Raw genomic sequence first — 15,695 nt, 5'->3', positions numbered from 1 at the left:
TTAAATTAAGCTAGATCGAGTAACAGAGGAAAATAGCAGTTAAAGGAATCCAACACCTAAAGGTCTATCTATCTAAAACATTTCACTTTTCCAGCTCCCTGATTAAAGGAGTTTCTTGTTGAGAGCAATAACAAGCGAGCAAAATGGGATAGGTCCAATAAAGTCTCCAGCTATGATGTTTAGACTTGTGGATTCAGATCCTGGTTTCTGATCCTCTAGCCATCTCCAAATGCAGTCCCAGTTCTCCGTAGTCAGGGTCTGGAGAGACTTTCGTGGGTGCGAAGCAATGAAGCATCTGTCTGTTGTCAAATTCAGCCCTGCTACAAAGAACCCATCTGTACAACAGAAATATGCCAATATGATGCCAAATTATATGTGAACATGAGTTATAAGCATTGAAGGAATAGTTCAAAAATTGTTAACTTTTAGGTAACTTTCTCATCATTTACTCGCCCTTATGCCATCCCAGATGTGTATGACTGACTTTCTTCTGTAGAACACAAACAAAAGATTTTTAGAAGAATATCTCCGCTCTGTAGGTCAATACAATGCAAGTGAATGGTGACCAAAACTTTGAAGCTCCAAAAAGCACATAAACGCAGCATAAAAGTAATCCATATTACTCCAGCGTTTTAATCCATGTCTTCAGAAGCAATTCAATATTTTTGGGTGAGAACAGGCCAAAATCGAACTTCTTTTTAACTATAAATCTTGACATCAGCAGTTACCTTGGCATTCATGATTTCAAGCTCGATTACACTTCCGAGAGCCATCTAGCGTTCTACCTCATGCTTTTAACTCGAGGAAGTGTAATCGAGCTTGAATTCATGATTGTGCCAAGAGACTGCAATGGTAAGATGTACTGTGAAAAAGAAGTTATATTTTGGTCTGTTCTCAACAAAAATTAATTGGATTGCTAAAAAAAGACCTGGATTAAAACAATTGAGTAATGTGGATGACTTTTATGCTGCCTTAATGTGCTTTTTGGAGCTTCAATGTTTTGGTTACCATTCACTTGCATTGTATGGAACTGCAGAGCTGAGATATTCTTCTAAAATCTATTTGTGTTCAGCAGAAAGAAAGTCATACAAATATGGGATTGCGTAAGGGTGGGTAAATAATGAGAGAATTTTCATATTTGTGTTAACTATATGATTATTAACCTGTCACACATAATTTAATATGTTTAGACAACTTTACACTTTACCCAAAATAACTTATCATTTTTTAATTGAAAATGTAGCCTATTAGTCCATTTTGAAATAATTATAATGAACTCAAAGCATCTCTCACCAGGTCGGCCAAGCTGTTTCTGCCACTCAAGGTACTGAAGCAGCTCTTCTGCATTTGGTTTGTTGGCCCAAAGGTACGGGATGGCAGGCCACAACTCCTTATGGCGCACTGCAGACTGATCCTCATATGAAAGAACCACTTGATAGCGAGATGTCCACAGGCTGCGCAAGGTCAAAACTGTCTCCTTTAAAATATGTATGGCATAGGCACATACAAAGAAGGACATGACATAAACCAGTGCTGCATGTCTTTTAAGCCGGTAACAATTAAAAATATTCGTGTCCAAATGTTGTCATATAACATTTTGCACAAATTGATGGTGCAGTACACTATTATGCATAAAAATCCAAATGGCCCCTTACATTGCGAGGACACAGCTTAGAGCCAAATATTTTCTTCAGAGAATACATAAATTCCTCGTGGAGTTTATGATCTAGCCCTTCAAAATGACTACAAGCCAGAATGATAATTTCTTTGGGATGAGACTCAAGCCATGAAGCAACTCTCTGTAGAGTTTCCTATAAAAATAAATAAATAAATAAACATATTTATAAAGTAGAAAATAAACAAAACTTAAATATAATGGCAAATTTAAATAGCTAATCCAAGCAAAATGTGTTTATACTTACGACAACAGTCACACGTGTGTAAATGACATGAGTGAAGAAAAGATCTTTGGAAGAATCATGCTGTTTGTGGGCAATTCGAAGATCAAAGTATCGAATGCCAGCTGTAAGTTGCTCCACAATGTTTTGCACCTGTCAATATAGTACGTTGTACATAATAAGGGGATTTGTTATGTGGTTGCAAATACATTTACACCAATTTGTACAGTAAAAGGGAGGTCAAAAAAAATTAAGAACACAAAGAACTGAAACCAGGACAGCCATGAGAAAGTCACTCTACTGTATCTCTACTTTGAAATATTAAGCATTATAAGCTCTCAATACAATGACCAATAAGTGAATGAGGTGCATGCGTGCCTGAGTAGTGGCCCATCTGTAAATAGCTGGCCGGGTGAAACAGTAGAAAAGTCCATCCAGTAGCCTGAAGGCATCTGACTCAGATCTGAGCAGTGGTGAACTGATATCAAGACAGTAGCTCATTGCGTCATGGCTACCTGAAAACAAATGAGGGTTCATCGATTGGTTGCATTGATGAGGATATTACACACAAAGTGTGTACTCAATTATTAGAATTAATTATTTTTTTGAAAGAAAGAAAAAAGTATTAAATAATGTCATTTAAACAATTAAAATGACAAGACAACTCAATATAAATGAGATCATACTAATTTGAATAAAGTGAATCTAAAAATTGAATCTACAATAACAGTCCTCACAGTCCTGAATAACCTTTTTCTTCTCTAGCTTTCATTACTGTATGTCCACACTCCACAGGGGCTCACCTGGAATTGCGAGATTTGTTAAAGGGATATCCCACAGTTTCTCTGGCAAAGATGACATCCAGCCCTCGTTATTATAGTCACCATCTCTTTTAAAGGGCTCCATCAGTAAAATGGAGTGTTTAAAACCCGTTGCTCTTTACAAATGCATCTAGCAGGCGTGCGTTTTAAAAAAAACTAAATACGTGTGGACCCTTCGCTGATTCAGTCAAACATTCCTTGTTTGAGCGAAACGGAAGATAACAAGCCATTGATAAAGAGGTCCAAAGCCCAGTTTTGTAACTTATCCAGCTTCAGCGATATCTAAACTTCATGTTTTGCTAAATTACGTTGTTATAGATGTAAATCATTGCTGAAAATAAAACACTCGCGACGTGATCGCAGTCTATTTCCTGCTACATTACTTTCACACAACTTTACAGCTGGTTGTAGAACAGCTTTGCGTCACTCGTGTAAGGGGCCGTTCCGACAGTATTTGTTGCCGTCTGTACTATTTATCAGTTGATTCTGTGAGCTAGAAGGACGTCTTTGACCGTTGCGCCGTGCCTCCCTGTTTATTCAAAGTCGCTGCGTTTTTAGACTCTGTCAGGTTAAAAAAAACTGTTTAAACGCATTCCGAGATTCCTGCGTTCTGATTCGTTCCGCTGCGTGTTGTTTTTTTTAACGCTAGTACGTGTTCGGTCTGAACGCCCCCTAGCATTCTGTTAAAAAAACCGCACCAGGTACATTTTTAAAATTTACATAAGGGTCAGCGAGTTTACAGGCACACTCAATGAAACACTTCCTCGTTAAAAGGTTTTACATATAAAGATAATAGTAATTTTAATACATATGTATAAAATCATGACCATGTGAGACGAAGATTCCAGTCATATCTGTAACCTTTTATTCTACATGGAGAGGGTCCCTCATGGGGGCTGTCATGTTAGTAGCTACACGACCAGCCGAACACTACTCGCTTTATTTCAGTAACTGCCCTGTATACCCTCATGGATTAAATTAATCATGGCTATCTGCGAATAGTGAATTTCTACAATTACATCGGTACCTGAAAACAATTGTGTTTGAATAATGTTGCATCCATGCCTCTAGGTTTCAGTGTAAGTCCAAGAAGAAACAAAATATTACGGATTGTAGCTTTAACACTTGTGATTAATTATTGTATTATTTTAAGCTACTACAGCTCCGAAATATGGTTACCTTTCATATTTTTTTTCACCTTTGAGCAGGGGAGAGACCAAAAAACACTATTATCTATGGTAATATAGGTTAACTGACTAAAGGCTTTCATCATACTCTGTAATCAATAGAACAATGCACAGAGAAATGTCTCTTTCCATGTCATCTAATCCTTGTTGTCCTTGTGTGTTGATAAAGTCAAAGTAAGGCCTTTGGATCATCTGTTGCTTTGAACCTACTTTGAAATAACAAAATTGTATAAACATCACTAGAAATCATTCAAGTAATAATGTATTTTGTTGCCTCTAAATCTGCCTCAAATCAGCCAAGAAATCTGCCTGACAGAGTGAAAAAAGTAACAGTTTTACATTATAGCTATATGAAAGAACTCTAGATTCATAATATGGACATTTGTATGAACAATGCATCTTCTGGCCACATTTGTGCAGAGCGGTTATCTAAGTTAGACTTTGTCAGTTCGAACCAGTCTGGCCATTCTCTGTTGGCCTCTCTCATCAACAAGGCATTTCCATCTGCAGAACTGCCCCTCACTGGATGTTTTTTTTTCTTTTTGGCACCATTCTGAGTAAATTCTAGAGACTGTTGTGTGTGAAAATCCCAGGAGATCAGGAAATACTCAAACCAGCCCGTCTGGCACAAACAGTAATTCATCTAATCAGCCAATCATGTGGTAGCAGTGCAGTGCATAAAATCATGCAAATATGGGTCAGGACATTCAGTTAATGTTCACATCAACTATCAGAATTTGGAAAAAACGTGATCTTAGTGATTTGGACCGTGGCATGATTGTTGGACGAGCTGGTTTGAGTGTTACTAAGAGAGTTCAACAGAGAATGGCCAGACTGGTTTGAACCGACAAAGTTTATGGTAACTCAGATAACCGCTCTGTTGTGGTGAGAAAATAATATTCTCCATTCAAACTGTAGATACTTGTGATTTAAATTTTATTTGTGATTTAAATTTTTTCAGAGAGGCCAAAACCACTGACAACTTGCTTCATGGTTTAGATGACATGCTGCTATGACAGAGAACATGTGGAATTGCAGAAATATTCCACAATGTCTCTTCATGCTTTTGTTTGTGAAAACCATGCAGAGATGTAAACATAATCTCCATATTGTCATTCCATACAGTAAAAAGTTGAAAAGTTTATATATTTTTTAACAAATGCACAATCCTGAGGGTTTGATTCCATTTGTGCAGACTTGGATTAAGTAGTCTTCAGCAATCCTCATGCAATTCTGGTTCTCTGCCCACTGGCACTATGTATGCTTATGATTGGTGCTGTACTTTGATGTTATAATCATTTGGACTATGATAATGTCCATATCCAGGAACCTTATAAATGACCTACATTATTGCAAGATCAGAGGTATATATCGGAAACTGCATAAATAAGCCTAATAAAACAGTACATTTAACTCATACAAATCAGTGCATTACATTATTCTACTCATAAATCTAAATTCTCTATCACCCTTATAATCAAAAGTGCAAAGTAATTTTATAGTCTACTGACCAGTATAAAAATCCATCACAAGAACAAGAAACTCTTCTTTCCTTAAATGTTAAATACATTATGCAGACCGAGTGTGTCAAGGGTCTGATAATATGGTTCTGTTCAGTAAATTTTCATTCAGTGCAATGACGGTTGGTATGAACTGGCTTTCAGCCACAAAGTCCCCAGCTATGATGTTGAGGGAGCCAGTGTTAGAGCCAGGCATTTGCTGCCTGACCCATCTGAGTAATGTGGGATATGCAGATATCACCATATCCTTCAGAGATTCTGTGGGATGGGAGCATATGTACTTCAAATCTTCAGTAAGATTGATGCCGGTCACAAAGAACCCTCCTGTGGAAAATGGTGCACAAAAGAACATTGATTTTGTTTCCATTATTCCAACAAAAAGATGTCTGAATAAGATCAGAATTGCCTATGATTTGTTGTTACTCTAAATATTTATGATGTATTTTTAAAGAGTACCTGGTCGGCCACTTTGTTTTCTACGTTCAAATTCCTCGATCAGCGCTTCAGGTTTGCACTTGTTGGCCCACCAATAAGGTATATGGGACCACAACTCTATGTGGCAGTTGGCAATACTGTGCTCATATGAAATGATGACTTGGTAACCCTGGCTCCATAAATTCCGTAGTGTAACACGATCCTAAAAGACAAATTGGAGGTATCTTTAATAATTTTTCATTTAAGAATTTGAATCAATTGTACAGATAATACATTTGGTAATGAATCAGTTTCCAATCAATGATTTCTATAATTTGATAATGACAATCAATGCATACCGTTTCTGGGCACAGTTTGGAATCAAAAACACTCTTTATTGTTGAGACCAGCATTGAGTGGCGATCTTGACAGAGGCCCAGGAAGTGGCTAAAGGAGAGGATGACTACTTCCTTGGGATGAACGTCCAGCCATTTTCTGATCTCTTTTAATACCATCTGCAATAACACCAGAAATGTGTTAGGTTCAAGTGAATGCATTTACTTCTATTCTTTAAACCTGGATTGCAATTAGAGCTATAGAGCGCAAAAATGCCCGCCCACATTTTTAGCTCTCTTGGTACGGGAAGTATTTTTCCTATTCATTTTTTCTTATTGAGATTTCATCAAGTACTTCTTAAAGAGTTACAGTTGAAGTCAGACGTTTACATACACCTTAGCAAAATACATTTAAACAATTCCTGACATTTAATCATAGAAAACCTTCTCTGTATTAGGTCAGTTAGGATCACTACTTTTTAAGAATGTGAAATGTAAGAATAATAGTAGAGAAAATTATTTATTTCAGCTTTTATTTATTTCATCACATTTCCAGTGGGTCATAAGTTTACGTACACTTTGTTAGTATTTGTTAGCATTACCTTGGGTCAAACATTTTGGGTAGCCTTTCACAAGCGTCTCACAATAAGTTGCTGGAATTTTGGCCCATTCCTCCAGACAGAACTAGTGTAACTGATGTCAGGATTGTAGGCCTCCTTGCTCACACATGCTTTTTCAGATCTACCTACAAATGTTCTTTTAGATTGAGGTCAGGGCTTTGTGATGGTTAATTCAATACCATGACTTTGTTGTCCTTAAGCCATTTTGCCCATTTGCGACCGAGCTTTAACTTCCTGGTTGATGTCTTGAGATATTTCTTTAATATATCCACATAATTTTCCTTCCACATGATGCCCTCAATTTTGTGAAGTGCACCAGTCCCTCCTGCAGAAAAGCACACCCACAACATGATGCTGCCACCACAATGCTTCACGGTTGGGATGGTGTTCTTCGGCTTGCAAGCCTCACCCTTTTTCCTCCAAACATAACGATGGTCATTATGGCCAAACAGTTCCATTTTGTTTCATTAGACCAGAGGACATTTCTGCAAAAAGTAAGATCTTTGTCCTCATGTGCACTTGCAAAGTGTATTCAGGCTTTTTTATGGCCGTTTTGCAGCAGTGGCTCCTTCCTTGCTGAGCAGCCTTCCAGGTTATCTCGATATATGACTTGTTTTACTGTGGATATAGATACTTAACTACCCGTTTCCTCCAGCATCTTCACATGGTCCTTTGCTGTTGTTCTGGGATTGATTTGCACTTTTCGCACCAATGTAGGTTAATTTCTAGGAGACAGAATGCATCTCCTTCATGAGCGGTATGATGGCTGCATGGTCCCATGGTGTTTATACTTGCGTACTATTGTTTGTACAGATGAACGTGGTACCTTGAGGTGTTTGGAAATTGCTCCCAATGGTGAACTAGACTTGTGGAGGTCCACAATTTTTAGTCTTGGCTGATTTATTTTTATTTTCTTTTGATGTCAAGCAAAGAGGCATGGAGTTTGGAGGTTGGTCTTAAAATACATCCACAGGTACACCTCCAATTCAGTGCACCTCCTATCAGAAGCTAATTGGCTAATTGTCTAAAGGCTTGACATAATTTTCTAGAATTTTCCAAGCTACTTAAAGGCAAAGTAAACTTCTGACACACTGGAACTGTGATATAGTCAATTAAAAGTGAAACAATCTGTCTGTAAACAATTGTTGGAAAAATGTATTGCATCATGCACAAAGTTGATGTCCTAAATGACTTATCAAAACTATAGTTTGCTAATATGAAATCTGTGGAGTGGTTAAAAATTTGTTTTAATGACTTCAACCTAAATGTAAACTTCTGACTTCAACTGTATATGCCTTAAACTAAACCAGCCAGCTTAAGAGTTAATAACAACTTTGCACAATGATTTGAAGAAAAATATATTTGAAAATCCGACAAAAAGACTAAGGTACAAGACTCTGTGTTTAACGTCTTTCATGAGGGAATGAACTGCAAACCCATAAAGCATTGAAAATGACAACTGAATTAACAATGATGGAAACATTGAAAACTATTGATTTAAAGTTGATTATAACTACACAATCAATATATTTAAAGGTTATTGCAAAATATTCAGATATACAAATACAGTATTTCTTATTTTGATAGTGTAGGGAGACCAACTCGGTTTGCAGTACGTCATGGAAGTGGGTGGTCACTTCAGAGATCTTTTGCAATTCTCTGATTGGTGGATTTTCCCCCTCAGGATCATTGGTAGTGTATTTCTTCACCAGGAAATCACGAAAACTTAAAAAAAAAAACGCAGATTGATAGCTTCAGCAGAAGCATATACCATCGATTAACAACCTCGAAGCTCACTGTAGGTCTTTCTTTAAAGGTTTAAAAAAAATGGTGTTAATAATGAATTCCCCAATGAAAAAAAAATTATGGGATTTTTACTTTCATAATCCATCTGTTGCACTCTATTTCTCATACTGTATAAAATCATGGCATATTCAATTGCACAGCACTTTACTTTTCAATTCAATTCAATTCAATTCAATTTTTATTTGTATAGCGCCTTTCACAACACACATCGTTTCAAAGCAGCTTCACAGAACATCAGCATTAACAGACGACAAAAACTGCAACGTCCATAAAGTCGATTAATCATCATTGTGTAATTTAGACAAAATTTGATTTTAATGGTTTAAAAATAATTAAATGATAATTATATTAACTCTTTCCCTTCCAAACACGGAATTTTCCGGGTTTTATGAAAAAGCTTCCGCTAAACACGGAATTTTCCTGGTATCCGTGTTTTAGGTGGAATACTGATAAGAAAGACCATGACGCATGTTTTGAAAGAGTACGCAACTCTTTGATCAAAGAAACAGACTGCGATCGCTCTTAAACGTAAGTGGAGTTTTGAGAATGTAGCTCAAAATGTAGATAGAAATGCCTTTTTCTCAGCTTTTTGTCCGAAATGTTGTTTTTGACAAAGCCTACCTTTAATGCCTTAATGGCATTAAAAATAACAAATGAAGATAAAATAAAATCGTTTTTTATTTGCCTAAAAGCAGAGGCTCAGATCTTTATTTTGATATATAGCATCTTCATATATTCATGGAATTAAATATTCTGCGGGCCATTAAAGTTTTGCGAAAATCGTCAAAAACCCTGGCGGTGGCTGGCAACTTTTTTTTTTTTTTAAAACGCTGGCGGGGAAAGAGTTAATAACCCCAGTGAGCAAGCCGTAGGCGACTGTGGCAAGGAACACAAAACTCCATAAGATGTAGATTAATGGAGAAAAATAACCTTGGGAGAAACCAGACTTTTAAAATAATATTTTCACAACACATGAAAAATACATTAAATACATGTAAAAAATATGCTGGGAAACTGTAAGGTATATTTCCCATCATTAGTTGCCTTGGCAGCTATTCAAGAATTTTAAATGAACATCTCAAGTCCTATGATCAATTGCATAATTTTTTTATGAGTAGACATTTGTCTTACCTCCACAGTAATAGTGGTATAAACACCATGATAGAAGTAGAGATCATTAGAGCTGTCATTAGGCCGATGTGCTATCCTCAGGTCACAGTATCTCACCCCGGAATCAAACTGCTCCTGTACGCTAGAATCCTGTGGTAAATAATTTAAAGCACATTCATTAACAATGCAGGTGCAGCAAAAGGACTGCTAAACAGTTATCAAACAAGTCAAGCAGTGTGAGTGAAACCACCAAAAGTGAAACAAACATCTCTCTGTTATAACCTTTTATATCTAACCTGACAAAATTTGGGAAAATCTGCTCAACCATCAGCATTTTATACAAAAACCTTTAGTTATAACTATTCTATTGAATCGTGGTTCAAGTTTATTGATAAAGCTTACAGAGTAGCAAAGGCTCGAAAAGCCACTCTTTATTTGATTTATTTCCGCAGGAAAGCACACAACAATTTATTCCCTCTCGTGCTGATAGATTTAAGTTTCTGATCTGATAGACTCAAGCTCTACAGGAATCTGCTGATGCACATTGACATAAATTGGTCTACTACCTCATGAGGGATTTGATATCATACTCAACATAATTTCATTAATTTCAACCTTTAAACTGTAATGCTTAGCCAGACACTATTATAGTGCCATTTTCATGTGCTTACTAACTCTGTGTCAGGGTTTCTGGTAATCTGCTCTCTGTTTCCCTGTTTGTCTTCGTGTTTACCCTCCCTGTGTTTTCACGTGGCAGCCACGATCATGCTGCAGATGTGTTCCTGCTTAAACATCGTTGCCACTCATTATAAGCTGCACATGTTTCCCATCACCCCGGTTTGATTTCTCCCTCTATTTATTCCCCCTTCGTTTGCTGTCTTGTGCCAGATTGTCTTGTGCATTTGCCCTGACCATTCCAGCCATTTCTCCAGTCAGTCTAGTTACCTAGTTAAGCTTTTTGACTCTTTCCTGTTTCTTCGATCTTGTCTGCTCTCTCACTCCCTGTATGGATTAGGTCACCTAACTTGATTGCACTTCTGGTTCTCTGCAATCACAACCTTTCTGGATTACTCTGTTGTCTATGCTTTTGGACAGTTCTGGCTCCACTACCATTACTCATTGCTGTCCTTAATGTCTTGTCTTTGCCTTTTCACTCTATTTTGCAGTGTTTCAATAAAGACTGTGAAATTTGACTAACCGCAGCACTTGAGACTTCTTCCAAACCTGACATTACAATGATGCCAGAATGGACTCAGCAGACGTAAAACAAATGAGAACGTCAGTGAAGCTGCAAGATGCTTTGTTGAACTGCATCACTGGTTAGAGGGAGCAGCTGTTCCTTCCTGGTCTGTACTGACCACAGACATTTTTAGTACATCCGTTCGGCCAAGAGGCTTAACTCCCACCAGACTTGATGGCCATTGTTCTTCAGTACTTTCGACTTCACCTTTTCTTATTGTCTAGGATACTAAGAATCTTAAACCGCATGACCTTTTGTCTCAGATTGCTGCTGGGGATGGCAGATCTCCTCCTGACAATATCCTCTCTTCTGATTGTGTGACAAGTGCTGTCATCTGGGGCATCAAGCAACGTGTGAGGGAGGCATTGGTAGGGGTTGAGGTGCACAGGGGGTGTCTGGAAAGTCTGCTGTTTGTTCCTGAGTCGGTACAGGTTGCTTTTGTCTAGAGTGGTCATTCATTCATGTTGAACTGACACCCAGGATTCAAGAGGATGCTGGCTGCCATCTGCCAAACGATTTTGGTGGCTAGCCATGGTAGAGGAGGTCCACCAGTTTGTGGAGGTTTGCAATGTCCTGGCTCGTATATTAGCACCACGGTTCATCAGGTTATACCCTATTTTTAAGGTCCTCAGCCTGGCAGTGGTGCATTTTCAGCTTCCAATATCCTTGTGAAGATCCCATCCTGCATTTTATGTCCCTCAGGTCAAACCTGTTTGACACAGTGCTCTTAATCATCTTGTCTCTACCCCCAGCTCCCCTCCCCCAAACCTTATCGAGGGTTCCCATGTCTACATGGTCAGGAGGCTGTTTGAAAAACCATGTGATGGGGATTTCAATATCTGGTGGATTGGGAGGGGTACGGTCTTGAGGAGAGGAGTTGGTTGCCGAGTTAAATATATATATAAGGACCTGGACCATTTGCTAATCGAGGAGTTCCATTGACAGCGGATACCTGCCCACTTTGGAGCACCAGGTGATGCTTCAAATGCATAGGGGGTGTACTGTCAGGGTTCCTAGGTGATCTGCTCTCTGTTTCCCTTTTTGTCTTCATGTTTCCCCTTTCTTCATATGTTTTTTTGTTTTCTTTTGACAGTTACTAAGTGGCAATGCCGATTTGTTCCTGCTTAATCATCATTGTCGCTCGTTATCAGATGCATCTGTTCCCCAACTCACCAGTGATTTTATTTTTTCTCTATTTATTCTACCTTCATTTGCTGTTTTATGCCAGAGTGTTTTGTGCATTTGCCCTGACAATTCCATTTCTCCTGTTGGTCTAGTTACCTTTGTTTTGTTTGTTTTTTTGTCTTTTCTGGTTTTTGAACCTTGCCAGTTCTTCGATCTTGTATGCTCTCCCACTCTCTGTTTGGATTAGATCACCTGCCCTGATTGCTCTCCCGATTCTCTGGATTTAGCTCTACTCTGGATTACTCTATGCTGATGTTTTCTATGCTTTTTGACAGTTCTGGCCCCACTACATCACTCATCAATCATCACTGTCCTGTGAGATAAGGTCTTGTTTTTGCTTTTTTTCACTCTATTTTGCATTGTTTTAATAAAACTGTAAAAGTTTCATCACTGCTGCACTTGACTTTTCTTCCAAACCTGACACTCAGGTCAGTCAGTATATTACAGTATAATACATACAGTACATACAAAAAAAAATTATCATGCCTTTTTTAATTATTGTAGTAATGACCTTGTATTTCACCAACAGAAAAACAACAAAGCTTGTCATGACATCAAATAGTTAATAAATATTTCCTCATGTAAATTAAAAGGTGAATTGCGATTTATTAATAAGCCTGACACCCTGTCTACACCAATCGCGAGTGGCGCGGCATGATGCAATGAAAACAAATCGCTCCCATTATGAATAATGATGCTGTCTACACTAGATGCATCTGGTGTTGCGCCGACAGTAAATTGATGCCCTGTTCAATTTTGCTATGCACTCCTGCCACTACTCCTGCCAACAAGACAAATAAATGGTTTAGAATGTTCAGTGGTTTTGGCATTCAGAGTAGACAGCCTCAATGTTTTGCGAGTTGTGGCACGACATCACTCACGTCCAGTGTAGAAAGGGTGTGAGTCTGTCTTGATATGGAAAATACATCAAGTAAACATACAGCATGAAACTTGATAATCATTATATTCAATGCATTAGAGACTAATTTAAACATAATACACAAACTACGAAGGAAATTTCTGTAATACTGATGTGGCAAGTACCATACCTGTGCTATTGCCCACTTGTAAACAAATGGCCGTATGATGGGCTTCATGTACTTGTCCAGCTTCTGCAGCATATCTGGTTGAGTGGGGTCAACTGGGGAGCGGTCATTCTTATCCAGACAGTACGTTAAAGAATTGTGGCTTCCTGCAAACCAAGAAAGTCTATGACACATAAACGTAACCACAAATGGCACTATGTAATGCCTATAAAAATGTTGATTGATTGTTGAGAAGGTGTGGATTTTAAAGGAATAGTTCACCAAAAAAGATTTGGAAAATGGCACTTGAGTTGCATAGACTACTTTTATAATATTTTTGGGTCCTTTTTTAAGCTTTATTAGCCTGTCATAATCAACTGCCACTGTCTTTTGTGTTCTGCAAAAGACTGAAATTCATATGGGTTTAGAATGACATGTGAGTACATTTGTTTGAATAAACTAGGGTCTATTCCTTTAAGACGGTTGTAAAAAAAATTATAGTTATTATGAAATGTTGTTCACACACATCAAGTAATTAGCCCCTCCTAATATAACATATCCATATTCTCAACTGTGGATTTCATTTGTAAAATAAAACACCATAAAGAGTCTACCATTGTGGAAAACAGCAGGGTGAAAAAAAATTCTCTCTATAAAAGTAAATGTTCAGTTTTTATAGATGCGTAATAAGAAAGGCTGTGTTTTCATGCAATATTTAGTATAAATAGTTGAAAAAGTGAGGTTATACCTGGAATGGTCATGTAACAGAGAGGGGTATCCCACAGTTCACTGGGCAGATGGGCCATCCAGTTGTCCATGGGCAGCTCACTCAACGACACTTGGCTGACCTCTGTTGCCATCTTGAAATTCTGTCAAAATGTAAAATATGGGTAATAGGTAGAATATATTACATCATACATGTACAATCATGAACCTTGGTAAACATTCAAATGAAGTCAAAACAGAGAAGAGGCCAACGACTAGTGTCTATTCAAATGAAGTATTTCATTGAAATTCTTCTAGAGGAATCTCAGCAGAGAAAACCTGAATGTTTCATTGCAATGTGCATTGTCATAAGTTATAATATTAGGACTTACCGGTTTTCAGCACGGTTAAATTTACGTTCCTAGTCCAGGAATAATGGTTCAGCATTGATCCTTTTAATTTTTTTAAATGGGTACACTTATCAGTTTAGCGCAGGTTAAGGATACCCACCGGCGGCTTCAAGACTCGGAAAGGAAAATAAATATTCGTCCTGCTCAATGATTGCCAAAATGATGATGGTCGTGTAAAAGTGAGGTAGATGATACGAGGAGCTGAACTTGTCATTAGCGGCATATAAATCCGGGCAGGGTATCCTTCGATGATGAACCGAAACAGTCCGGAAGAAACTCTCTTCTATGTGTAATAGTGAAACTGAACTGATTTCAGAGTGTCCCTTACATTTTAATCCGCAAATCGATCTATGTTATGCTGGACGTCTCGACTACTTATTATTTGAAGAGATATTACTGTAAAAAAAAAGAAAAAAAAAAGGGTGATAGAAAGCCTGCCTGCCTGCCCACTGCATCCTCCACACGGTCAGCGTGACAGTTTCAGAAATATACTAAGGTGAAGGATTGGCTCAGGTCTATTAATTACGTAATGAGACGTTCGCAACGTAAAACGCGTTTATTTGCGGAAAGGCGTGTGTTTATTAATATTAATGAGGCCAAGTAATTTTGCATTTCATTAAAGTCTTCGAAATATTCATGTTTGTTTATTTAATATTCATGAGCTAAGCCTTCCCCGTAGTAAGATTCGTAATTTCGCGCCAGGCAGACGTTACTATACACTTTACCGAGATAAAGACCCGCCCTGTGTGTCGTTTAAGCTATACGTGTCTTGATGTTGATACACAACTATTATCTAATGTAGAGAATGCTGACGTCTTGAAATGTTCCATTAGATACATTGTTTTATTTAGACGGGATTGGCGACACTCATCGCTGTTCTCTCTACTGGTGTGAGCAAGGCAGCATGGTAAATTGCTGACCTCAGTGCTGTTAAAGAACAGCGTTTCGCGATTACACGGGACTTTTCTCTCTTATCCCACAGCGTTTCGTATCGCTACCGCACATAAAAGCACCATATTATGCAGAGTAATAATCTATCACGTGTAAAGAAATATCGTCAGAAGAAAAAATTACACTGTTAAAAGTAAGTAGGCTAATTGAACCCGTTCCTTCCAGCAGTTCCATTGTTTTCAGTTTCACAATATCAATTTAGTCCAGTTCTCTGTGGCATATTGGCTGTAGCTGATCTTCCTTTTACCTCAGTAAAACCAGCATGGAGTGGCTTCTGGACGATTTTCTGGCATAATCTTCCATTAGGCTTCTTTGTCTTGTATTAATTATGTCACAAAAACCTTCTAGATATAGCACTTCAGCCATATCACAATAGGGCTTTTGCACACTATGCTAAATATATTAATGCAAGAATTGTCTAATGTTCATTATATTATTACATACTACAAGCAGATGACAGTGTCTTCT

At 37.9% G+C, this 15,695-nt stretch overlaps 2 protein-coding genes across 3 annotated transcripts; both read right to left on the bottom strand.

The window, feature by feature from the left end:
• Positions 1-102: 102 nt before the first annotated feature.
• si:dkey-66a8.7 (PI-PLC X domain-containing protein 1) lies at positions 103-3,131 on the bottom strand. The gene is made up of 6 exons (XM_052130123.1): positions 2,702-3,131; positions 2,277-2,413; positions 1,923-2,051; positions 1,656-1,811; positions 1,294-1,477; positions 103-335 (listed from the first exon to the last, which is right to left on the bottom strand). The coding sequence occupies exons 1-6, from the start codon at positions 2,802-2,804 to the stop codon at positions 103-105; spliced, it is 942 nt and encodes a 313-aa protein (XP_051986083.1). The 5' UTR covers positions 2,805-3,131.
• A 1,581-nt stretch (positions 3,132-4,712) lies between these two features.
• On the bottom strand, positions 4,713-14,727 carry LOC127646453 (PI-PLC X domain-containing protein 1-like). 2 transcript variants are annotated; one of them, XM_052130119.1, is made up of 7 exons: positions 14,259-14,727; positions 13,910-14,030; positions 13,186-13,328; positions 9,733-9,861; positions 6,200-6,355; positions 5,883-6,063; positions 4,713-5,747 (listed from the first exon to the last, which is right to left on the bottom strand). In XM_052130119.1, the coding sequence occupies exons 2-7, from the start codon at positions 14,019-14,021 to the stop codon at positions 5,494-5,496; spliced, it is 975 nt and encodes a 324-aa protein (XP_051986079.1). In that variant the 5' UTR covers positions 14,022-14,030; positions 14,259-14,727; the 3' UTR covers positions 4,713-5,493. The 2 variants fall into 2 exon arrangements, with proteins under 2 accessions (XP_051986079.1, XP_051986078.1); XM_052130118.1 differs by having other exon boundaries at positions 4,768-5,750.
• Between the last annotated feature and the right edge of the window lie 968 nt (positions 14,728-15,695).

Source organism: Xyrauchen texanus, chromosome 7, assembly GCF_025860055.1.
Source record: "Xyrauchen texanus isolate HMW12.3.18 chromosome 7, RBS_HiC_50CHRs, whole genome shotgun sequence".
Classification (NCBI taxonomy): domain Eukaryota; kingdom Metazoa; phylum Chordata; class Actinopteri; order Cypriniformes; family Catostomidae; genus Xyrauchen; species Xyrauchen texanus.
This window is presented reverse-complemented; position numbering and strand designations above follow the sequence as displayed.